Here is a 12,059-nt window from a genome sequence, read left to right on the forward strand (position 1 = left end):
GCGTAGAATGGACTGCCGGCAACAGTGGTGGAGGCGGATACGATAGGGTCTTTTAAGAGACTCCTGGATAGGTATATGGAGTTCAGAAAAATATAGAAGGCTATGGGTAACCCTGGGTAATTTCTCAGGTTAAGGACATGTTCGGCACAGCTTTGTGGGCCGAAGGGCCGGAATTGTGCTGTAGATTTTCTAAGTTTCTATGCATTTTGAGTAACAAACAACCTGCTAGAGGAACTCAGCAAATCATGCAGATTTTGTGAGAGGAAAGGAAGTTTTGACTTTTTGGGCCGAAAGCCTCCATCAGAAGGGCAGTACAGTAAGGTGGTGGTTAGCCAACACTTTACAGTACCAGTGACCAGGATTCAATTCCCGTTACTGTCTACAAGGTGTTTGTACGTTCTTCCCATAACCACATGGGTTTCCTCCGAGTGCTTCGGTTTCCACACATAGTCCAAAGGAACACCAGTTGGTGGGTTAACTAGTCATTGTAAGTTCTCCCGTGATTAGGTTACAGTTAAATTGGGGTTGCTGGGCACCATGGCTCAAAGGACCGGAAGGGTCTATTCTACATTGTATCTCAATAAATAGTAAAAGTACCTGATGCAGGGTTTCAATCCTAAATGCTAGCAGTTCCTCTCCCCACATAAATGCTGCACAACCCACTGAGCTTCTCCAGCAGCTTGTTGATTCAGATTTACCTGGTACTCACATGTATGTTGAAACGTACAGAGAGAAATGTGTCTTCTCCATTAACAACCAACACAGTCTGAGGACGTGCTGGGTCAGCCTGTAAGTGTCGTCACACTTCCAGCACAAATATCATGTGCCCATAATGTTCAGCAGGACGACATGCAGCCAACATATAACAAGCAACAACCCCCCCCCCCCCCCATTTAAACACACATATAGATAGGCTTCCAGCTCCAGGTAAGGCCGCCTCGGACCTTTGGGCTTCAGGTTGCTCCACTTTACAGCATCTGCAACGCCTTGCGACTTTAGTAACCAGGTTTTGTCACAGATCCATTAATAAGAGTACAAAATGTAATTTAATCCAGAATTACAGCAAGTTCTGAATGATATTTAAATTTCGTCAGATTAACAAGTCAAGCAGGGAGGGAGGGATAGGGCCAGTATTTTTTAGCAAACTGACACATCGACCAGGGAATGACATTCTGCTCCAGCTGATACTCCAGACAGTCTGTACTTCACCAGCCTATAAGGAAATGCAAGGAAGAATAAGGCTGGGTAGCACAGTCTTTGCCATTTAAAGAAAATTTGGTGTCATACCTTTTAAAGGTCTGGATTAGTAAGTAGATGGAGCTTGGAGCGCAATGATTGAGATTTCTACCACCTTTTCCTTCTCCCTTCAGGGGAATTCTGACACACCTTTATGTTTTGCCATCATTAGTATGTTTGCTGATAGACAAAGGTTCCTAGTTCACCCGAACAATTCTATAAATATCATAATGTTCAAACTTCTCCACGGCCATGACTTCCTCAGACCTACAACACTCCTAAGGAATGTGTTCCTTTGATTCATGCCTCTTGTACCTCCTCAATCATCAAGTCCAAACTCCAGTACTCTTTCCAAACCACTCCATCTCTCTTGCCTCCTTCAAATGATGACACTTAAACTACAAGCTGCCCAAGATCAAACCGATCCCTTGGCTTGATGTCAGTTTTTGTTTGTCACTTCAGCCTCTCACTCAACCCCAACAAAACCGAAGAGTTGATTATCGACAACAGAGAAAGAAGCCAAAGGTCCATAAGCCACTCCACATTATGGGATCAGAGGTAGAGAGGGTCAGCTACTTTAAATTCCTTATAATATATCAAATCATCTGTCCTGGGACCAGCACACAAGTGTCATCACAAAAAAGGCACAACAGCACTCGTCTTTCTTGAACATTTGTGTAGATTCGGCATGTCACCAAAGACTTTGACAAACTTCTTTATGTGCATAGTGAAGAGTATCCCAACTGATTGCATCACAGCCTGATATGGAAACACCAATGCCCAGGAACAGAAAAGACTACAGAAAGTGGGCGATTCAGCACCGTTTTCACAGGCAAAGCCCTTCCCACCATTGAGCCACAAGAAAGCAGCATCCATCATCAAAGACTTCCACGTTTCTCACTACAGAAGCCTTAGGTCCCACACCACCAGGTTCAGGAACAATTTTTGCCCTATGGTCATCAGGCACTTGAAGATCACTGCAACTCTGAACAGATTTGACAACCTATGGACTCACTTTCAAGGACTCTTGACAACTTATGTCCCCAGTATTATTTATTTTATTTGCCCTCTATGGATATTGGCTGCCTGTCAGTCTTTGTTTATGCACATTTTTTTTGTAAAATCTATTTTCCTGTAAATGCCTGTAAGAAAATAAATCTCAAGGTAATATACAGTAACATATACGTACTTTAATAAACTTGCTTTGAACTTTAACTACAATGCACCTCTCCATGTTAGAACTCCTTTATAAATACAGACCTTGTTGATCATGTTCCCAAAAAACTGGGATATTGGATGCACGATTGTAGAAGTGAACTATTTATAGATGTTTCAATAACTGGTCAGATGAAGTAACCAGCTATAAATATGACTGAAAATATGCCTGTGTCACCATTTGAAAACCTGACATCTATAAAGACGATGAAATATAGTTCTGCTTACAGCTCAGCAGAATCATAAACTAACAGGTGGAAAACATATGTGGCATAAAATTGGACTAATTAACCAGGAACCTGGAAACCAAGTGGTTTGGCCTTATTGAAGAATTCTTTTATAAATTACCTCAATCCTTTTGCTAGGGTCTGGTTTTCATTGTTATGTCTATCAGGTGATAGGGAGGTACCTCCCTAAAATAACTTAGGATGAATTTCACCAGAGCTTGCACCGTCTAACACGAGACAGGCGTACTTTTAAAGCATGATCGACACTCAAATAACAAAACTGATCAAAGCAAGCATTAAAAGGGAAAAGCACAAAGCTATGTTATCAGAGAGGGAGGAGGAAAGAAATGCATTTGTATATCACCATTCAGTACATCGCAAATTATACTCATGAAGTATTTAATGCTGTAACTAAAGGGAAAAAAAAAACAGCCAATTTGTCTACACCAAGTCCCACATATGAGCAATGTGATAATGACCTAGCAATTATTATTTTCTTGGTAACGTGAGGTAGTTAAAGGGAAAAGCAGTAACAGAATGCAGAATATAGTTTTACACTTACAGAGAAAGTGCAGGGCAGGCAGAGAGCAAGGTCCAAGGTCATGATGAATTAGGTTGTGAGATCAAAAGTCCATCTTATTAAACAAGAGGTCCATTCAAGAAGTGTCCTTGACCCTAATGGTACATGCTTTGTCTTTTGTATCTTCTACTGACAGGGCAGGAAGGAAAATGTTTAGGACTTCCTCAGTAAGATGCTGAGGGGATGAGCCTAGGGGTTGTGTGATTAAGTCTCTGGACCCAAAACCTGCTCCTTCAGAGGCAAGAAAACATATCCTCAGGTGAATGTAACGTATTGCAAGGTACTATACAAGGGAGAAGGAAGACCTCCCAGTAGTCTTGGCTGAAATTTATTCCTAGTCTCACGTCAGTGGTAGGGAGGTTACTGGAAAGAATTCTTAGGGATAGGAGTTGGAAAACCATAGCCTAGTTAGGGAGAACCAGCATGGCTTTGTGCAGGGCAAGTCATGTCTTACTAACTTGATTGGGTTTTCTGACAAGGTGACGCGGGTGATTCACGAAGATAGAGCTGTGGATGTTGTCCACGTAGAATTCAGTAAGGTAGCTGATGAGATCTCTCATGGAAGACTCATCTAGAAGATTAAGTCCATGTAATCAACAGCCGTTAGGATTCAGGACTGGCTTGGACATAGAAAACAGAGGGTAGTGATCAAAGGGTCTTCTTCTAGCTGGAGGCCTATGATTAGTGGTGTTCCGCAGGGATCTATACTAGGACTTCTGCTGCTTGTGATGTATATAAATTAAGAGGCTGAAAACATAGATGGGTGGGTTAGTAAGTGTACAAATGGTATGAAGATTGGGTGTTGCGAATAGTGTAGATGATTGGCAAAGACTAGAGTAGGATTATAGATCAACTACAGATATGGGCAGAGAAATGGCAGATGGAGCTTCACTCAACCAAATGTGAAATTTTGCACCTTGGTAGGTCAAATGTAAAGAGACAGTACAGAGGGGCAAGACTCTTTAGATAGATAGATAGATAGATACTTTATTCATCCCCATGGGGAAATTCAACTTTTTTTCCAATGTCCCATACACTTGTTGTAGCAAAACTAATTACATACAATACTTAACTCAGTAAAAAAATATGATATGCATCTAAATCACTATCTCAAAAAGCATTAATAATAGCTTTTAAAAAGTTCTTAAGTCCTGGCGGTTGAATTGTAAAGCCTAATGGCATTGAGGAGTATTGACCTCTTCATCCTGTCTGAGGAGCATTGCATCGATAGTAACCTGTCGCTGAAACTGCTTCTCTGTCTCTGGATGGTGCTATGTAGAGGATGTTCAGAGTTTTCCATAATTGACCGTAGCCTACTCAGCGCCCTTCGCTCAGCTACCGATGTTAAACTCTCCAGTACTTTGCCCACGACAGAGCCCGCCTTCCTTACCAGCTTATTAAGACGTGAGGCGTCCCTCTTCTTAATGCTTCCTCCCCAACACACCACCACAAAGAAGAGGGCGCTCTCCACAACTGACCTATAGAACATCTTCAGCATCTCACTACAGACATTGAATGACGCCAACCTTCTAAGGAAGTACAGTCGACTCTGTGCCTTCCTGCACAAGGCATCTGTGTTGGCAGTCCAGTCTAGCTTCTCGTCTAACTGTACTCCCAGATACTTGTAGGTCTTAACCTGCTCCACACATTCTCCATTAATGATCACTGGCTCCATATGAGGCCTAGATCTCCTAAAGTCCACCACCATCTCCTTGGTCTTGGTGATATTGAGACGCAGGTAGTTTGAGTTGCACCATATCACAAAGTCCTGTTGCTGAGCAAAGGAATCTTGGGATATAAAGTCATAGCTCCCAGAAAGTAGCTACACAGGTTGATAGGGCAGTTCAGGTGGCTTATGGCATACTTGCCTTTATTAGTCAAGGCATTAAGTTTAGAAATCAGTAATCTATGTTGTAGCTTTATAGAATTCTAGTTAGGCTGGATTGGGAGTATTGCATACACTCCTAGTCACCCCAATATAGGAAGGATGTCATGGCTTTGGAGACAGTGCAGAAGAGGTTTACCAGGATGCTGCCTGGATTAGAAAATCAGAATCAAAATCAGGTTTAATGTCAACTGCATACGTTGTAAAATTTGTTGTCTTTGCGACAGCAGTACAATGCAATACATGATAATATAGGGAAAAAACTGAATTAAAAAAATATATTAAATAGTTAAATTAAAAATAGTGTAAAAACAAATAATAAGTGATAGCGTTCATGGGTTCGGTGTACATTTAAGAATCAGATAGCATAAGACCAAGAAGAAGCTGTTCCTGAATCGCTGAGTGTGTGCCTTCAGGCTTCTGTACCTCCTTCCTGATGGTAACGATGAGAAGAGGGTTCTGGGTGGTGGGAGTCCTTTATGATGGAGCCACCTTTCTGAGGCACTGCTCTCTGAAGATGTCTTGAGTACTATGGAGGCTAGTATTCAAGAGGGAGCTGACTAACTTTACAACTTTCTTTCTGTCCTGTGCAGTAACTCCCCCCCCCCCCCCCCCCCGCAAAACCAGACAGTGTTACAGCCTGACGGAATGCTCTCCACGGTACCTTTGTAGAAGCTTTCAAGTGTCTTAGGTGACAAGCCAAATCTCTTCAAACTCCTAATGAAATGTAGCTAGTCTTGCCTTCTTTATAGCTGCATCCGTATATTGAGACCAGGTTAGATCCTCAGAGATCTTGACATCCAGGAACTTGAAATTGCTCGCTCTCTTCAGTTCTGACCCCTCTGTGAGGATTGGTTTGTGATCCCTCAACCTATCCTTCTGCAGTCCCCGATCCGCTCTTTGGCCGTACTGATGTTGAATGCAAGGCTGTTGCTGCGACACCACTCAACTAGTTGGTATATCTCGCTCCTGTACGACCTCTCATCTCCATCTGGGATTCTGCCAACAATGGTTGTATCATCAGCAAATTTATAGATGGCATTGGAGCTACGCCTAGCCACACAGTCATGGACATAAGGAGAGTAGAACTGTGGGTCAAGTATACATCCCTGAAGTGTACTAGTTTTGATCGTCTGCGAGGAGGAGTTCTTAATACCAATCTGCACAGATATTCGTCTTCCAGTTAGGACGTCAAGAATCCAACTGAAGGAGGAGGTACAGGGACCCAGGTTCTGTAGCTTATTGATCAGAACTGTAGGAATGATGATGTTAAAACATTGAGCTATAGCCTATGAATTGCATCCTGACATGGGTGTTTGCATTGTCCAGGTTTGTATTGCATGTGCTATAACAAGAGGTTGGACCAACTCAGATTGTTTTCTCTGGGAAAAGTGGGGAAGGCTGCAGTGAGATCTGACAGAGGTTCATAATATTACGAGGCATAAAAAGAGTTGACAGACAGCATCTTTTTCCAGGGTTGAAATACTGTATCTAATACCAGAGGGCAAGCATTTAAGGTGAGAAGGGGTAATTTCAACAGAGACGAGAGGAGCAAATTTTCATTTTAGTTATTTTTGCACAGCGTGAATACGATGCCTTGGGTGTAGTAGATGAAGACACATTAGAAATTTTTAAGAGTTGTTTAGATAGGCATATAAATAAGAGGAAAATGGAAGGACACGGGCATCTTATTTGCACAAGGCACTGGCTTAGTTGGCCATTTGATTATGAATGTATTTGGTTTGGCATTACATGCTGGGTCGAAAGGCCTGTTCCTGTTCTGTTCTAATCAGTTTCACTATAGAAAACAATCTTTAGGATGTTGCTGTTTGAAAGACCTGTGTACAAGATAGTTTCATTTCCTACTTTAGAATAGTAGCTGCAATTCAAGCAGTGCACATTTCCTTAGCATTTTTTGACTAGATAGATAGATAGATACTTTATTCATCCCCATGGGGAAATTCAACTTTTTTCCAATGTCCCATACACTTGTTGTAGCAAAACTAATTACATACAATACTTAACTCAGTAAAAAATATGATATGCATCTAAATCACCATCTCAAAAAGCATTAATAGCTTTTAAAAAGTTCTTAAGTCCTGGCGGTAGAATTGTAAAGCCTAATGGCATTGGGGAGTATTGACCTCTTCATCCTGTCTGAGGAGCATTGCATCGATAGTAACCTGTCGCTGAAACTGCTTCTCTGTCTCTGGATGGTGCTATGTAAGAGGATGTTCAGAGTTTTCCATAATTGACCGTAGCCTACTCAGCGCCCTTCGCTCAGCTACCGATGTTAAACTCTCCAGTACTTTGCCCACGACAGAGCCCGCCTTCCTTACCAGCTTATTAAGACGTGAGGCGTCCCTCTTCTTAATGCTTCCTCCCCAACACGCCACCACAAAGAAGAGGGCGCTCTCCACAACTGACCTATAGAACATCTTCAGCATCTCACTACAGACATTGAATGACGCCAACCTTCTTAGGAAGTACAGTCGACTCTGTGCCTTCCTGCACAAGGCATCTGTGTTGGCAGTCCAGTCTAGCTTCTCGTCTAACTGTACTCCCAGATACTTGTAGGTCTTAACCTGCTCCACACATTCTCCATTAATGATCACTGGCTCCATATGAGGCCTAGATCTCCTAAAGTCCACCACCATCTCCTTGGTCTTGGTGATATTGAGACGCAGGTAGTTTGAGTTGCACCATATCACAAAGTCCTGTATCAGTTTCCTATACTCCTCCTCCTGTCCATTCCTGACACACCCCACTATGGCCGTGTCATCAGCGAACTTCTGCACATGGCAGGACTCCGAGTTATATTGGAAGTCTGATGTGTACAGGGTGAACAGGACCGGAGAGAGTACAGTTCCCTGCGGCGCCCCTGTGCTGCTGACCACTGTGTCAGACCTACAGTCTCCCAACCGCACATACTGAGGTCTATCTGTCAAGTAGTCCACTATCCAATCCACCATGTGAGAGTCTACTCCCATCTCCGTTAGTTTGTGCCTTAAGATCTTGGGCTGGATGGTGTTAAAGGCACTAGAGAAGTCAAGGAATGTAATCCTCACAGCACAACTGACCCCCTCTAGGTGAGAGAGTGATTTGTGCAGCAAATACGTGATAGCATCCTCCACTCCCACCTTCTCCTTATACGCAAACTGAAGAGGATCCTGGGCGTGCCTGGTTTGTGGCCTCAGATTCTGTATTATCAGCCGCTCCAAGGTCTTCATCACGTGCGACGTCAAGGCAACAGGTCTGAAGTCATTCAACTCCTTTGGCTGTGGTTTCTTCGGTACCGGGACAATACAGGATGTCTTCCACTGTCTGGGTACTCTTCTCTGCTCCAGGCTCATGTTGAAGATGCGCTGTAGTGGTTCTCCCAGCTCAGTCGCACAGGCCCTCAGTAATCGTAGGGAAACTCCATCCGGTCCAGCCGCCTTGCTGGTACAGATCTTCCTCAGTTGACCTTCCACCTGTGCAGCCGTAATCCTGGGCGTGGGCAAGGTCTCCTGTGAGTGACTATTTTCCTGTGAGGGAAGTAAGCCTGGTGTGGATTTCTGCGGTGAGGATGAGATTGAGCTGTCGAACCTGTTGAAGAAGTTGTTCAGCTGGTTCGCTTTCTCCACATCTCCACTTATGTTCGCCCCCCGCTTTGCACCGCATCCGGTGATGATCTTCATCCCATCCCACACCTCCTTCATGCTTTTTTTCTGCAGCTTTTGTTCTAGCTTCCTCCTATACTGCTCCTTTGCCACCCTTATCTGTACTCTGAGTTCCTTCTGAACTCTTTTAAGCTCCAACCGATCACCATCTTTAAAGGCCCTAATACTGTGACAATCAGTAGTTGTTCCCCTATCATGATTTACAACCATATAATTTCTAAAAGTTAAAAGCAGACTGCACATACAGTACTGTTCAAAAGTCTTAGATGTATATAATTAGGGTGTTTACACAGTATTGTAGACTGGTTAAAATAGGGAGGTGGTTGGGAAACAGAAATAAGCGTACTTAGCTTTGTATCAGCTCAGTAGTATTAAGTGTTATTTGGTAACTGGAAAGACATAACATACAGGACTATGCAAAAGTATTATGCACCCTAACAATACAGTGGTGCTAGAAAGTTTGGGAACCCTGTAGAATTTTCTAATTTCTTCATAAATATGACCTAAAGTATGATTTGATCTTCATACATCCAACAACTAGATAAAGAGAACCTAATTAAAAAACACAAAAGAACACTATACTTGTTCATTTATTGAGAAAAGTAATCCTTTATTACATGTATTTGTTGGAAAAAGTCTGTGAACCTTTGCTTTCAGTAACTGGTGTGACCCCTTTCTACAACAAAAACTTCAACCAAATGTTTCCAGTAACCGTTGATCAGCCCTGCACATCAGCTTGGAGGAACTTTAGGCCATTTCTCCTCACAAAACTGCTTCAACTCTGGGACGTTGGTGGGTTTTTTGCATGAACTACTTACTTCAGGTCCTTCCGCAACATTTCTATAGGATTAAGGTCAGGACTTTGATTCTGCTATTCCAAACCACAAATTTTCTTCTTTCTAAACCATTCTGTTGATGATTTACTCGTCTTTCGGATCATTGTCTTGTCTCAGGTCATTATCCAACTTCTATTAAACTTGGACTGCGACCCTGACATTCTGCTATAAAACATCTTGATAGAATTTTGAATTTATTGTTCCCTCAACGATTGCAATTTGTCCAGGCCCTGAGGCAGTAAAGCAGCCCCCAACCATGATGCTCCTTCCACCGTGCTTCACAGTTGGGATGAGGTTTTGGTGTTGATGCGCAGTGCCCTTTTTCCTCCAAACATAGCGGTGTGTATTTCTGCCAAAAAGTTCAACTTTTGTCCCATCTGTCCACAGAACATTGTCCCAGAAGTGTCGTGGAACATCCAAGTGGTCTTTTGCAAACTTGAGGTGTGCAGCAATTTTTTTTTTTGGAGAGCTGTGTTGTTCTTCCATGAACACTATTCTCGTTCGGTGTTTTTCTTATGGTGGACACATGAACAAGTTCTAGAGATTTCAGCAGATCTTTTGCTGTTACCCTTGAGTTCTTTTTCACCTCCTTCAGCATTGCACGTTATACTCTTGGTGTGATATTGCAGGATGCCCATTCCTAGGGAGAGTTTAACAGTACTGAGTTTCCTCCATTTGTAGACAATTTCTCTTACTGTGGTCTTTAGAAATGCTTTTGTGGCTTTTTCCAGCTTCATGCACCTCTACAATTCCTCTAAGGTCCCCTGAAAGTTGTTTTGATCAAGGCATGGTGCACGTCAACAGATCTTTCTTGAGAAGAGCAGGCTCTGTCAGTAACATGATTTTTTTAAAAATATATATAGGGCAGGTCACCTCAACAACCCACACCTCAAATCTCATCTCATTGACCGGAACACATAACTCCCAATAGCTTTTGTAGAAGGCATTATCTCAGAGGCTCACATACTTCTTTCAACAAATACATGTAATATTCAATTATTTTTCTCAATAAATAAATTAAAAAACAAAGTTTTGTACTATTTATTTAATTGGGTTCTCTTTACCTAGTTTTAAGACTTGCGTGTAGATCTGATCACATTTTAGCTCATATTTATACAGAAATAGAGGAAATTCTACAGGTTCACAAACTTTCTAGCTATATATGTGCCTAGGACTTTTGCACAGTACTGTACTGACAGTACAATTCCTGTATAATGGGATAATTCTGCTATCAACCTTTTCAGCCACAATGTTGTAAATGACGAAGATTTATCTTAGACACATAATTTGTCAATAATTATCCTCCACACACTATACTTCCCACTGAAATTATCCAGCTTTTAATGGGTGAAGCTGCTGTCGTTTCTGACATAAGTTCTGTTCCCACTCTTTAAAACATCTTGGTTTATTGAGTAAACAAATAAATTTTATGTCTTAATGTCTGTTTATGTCTGTTTTAAGTGTGAGTCAATACATCCAGCCCATCTACCCCTGATTCATTGTCTACTGACAATGCCAGAGGAGAATTAGTTGGGGCGGAAGCCAGTTTCAATTGTTGTAGAAAGTACTTCAGAAAATTCCTCTCTGAATATCTCCATTCTATCCAGTCTGCTCTCAAACCCCAGGCAACCAGAACAGGTTTAGAACATCAACTGAACCAAATATGATAATGACACTCACCATTCTACAGCAGGTAATATCTTCACAAATTACTTATTCTTAATTAATAACAATTACCTTCCATGTAGTCGCCTGCAATGTAGCAGTGTTCATGGAGAATTTCTTCCATTCTGCTGAGCGTAATCGCTGGTAAATGTCCAGGGTACTTGAGCTGCAGCAGACGCTGCATATACGATGCTGCTTGGCTTCCACCCAGATTAATCCTTTTACTATTGCAAGCATCCAGTCTAAATTTGACAAAGGAAACATTAATCATCAAAACAAAAAGTAAATGCAGCATGCTATAAAAGTATAAGCTCAAATATAACATTTCTTGAAGAAGGATAATTGAACAGCAAGAACTTTTGTTTGTCCTCTTTAGGTCAACTTTCCTTTAACTCATTAGTTCACAGAGACCCCAGTAGCCATAGGTGCAGGAATATTGGCTGCCATCTCTGTCTGGTGTAGTTTTAGAATTCACTGTAGCGTTAGCCATTCAACAAACATTGTGAAGGGCTAAGTTTTTGCATTCTCATTTGCTTTCAGATGCTCATCAAGCTTCTTCCTGCCAATACCCTAATTATTCCCTTCTATAATGAGTTTGCATTCCCTAAGGTTTTGAGTTTAAGTGAGCTCCACAAATTGAGCACATTATCAGCTGACACTTCAATGTAGACTGCAGTGAAGTGCCTTAAACTAAGGCTGCTTCATTCTCTCCAAAGAAAAAAAAGATCAACAGTTGTGTTCTGAGCCAGAGTA

General features: G+C 41.9%; 1 protein-coding gene across 4 annotated transcripts in view; it reads right to left on the minus strand.

Moving 5' to 3' along the window:
* The window catches only part of actr5 (actin related protein 5), an 82,450-nt gene that overhangs the window by 37,795 nt on the left and 32,596 nt on the right, over window positions 1–12,059 (minus strand). For all 4 annotated transcript variants that reach the window (XM_073062054.1, XM_073062052.1, XM_073062055.1 and 1 more), the window contains one exon: window positions 11,379–11,548. In XM_073062054.1, coding sequence (XP_072918155.1) covers window positions 11,379–11,548 — 170 coding nt within the window. The remainder of the gene's footprint in view (window positions 1–11,378; window positions 11,549–12,059) is intronic.

Source organism: Hemitrygon akajei, chromosome 11 (assembly GCF_048418815.1).
Source record: "Hemitrygon akajei chromosome 11, sHemAka1.3, whole genome shotgun sequence".
Classification (NCBI taxonomy): domain Eukaryota; kingdom Metazoa; phylum Chordata; class Chondrichthyes; order Myliobatiformes; family Dasyatidae; genus Hemitrygon; species Hemitrygon akajei.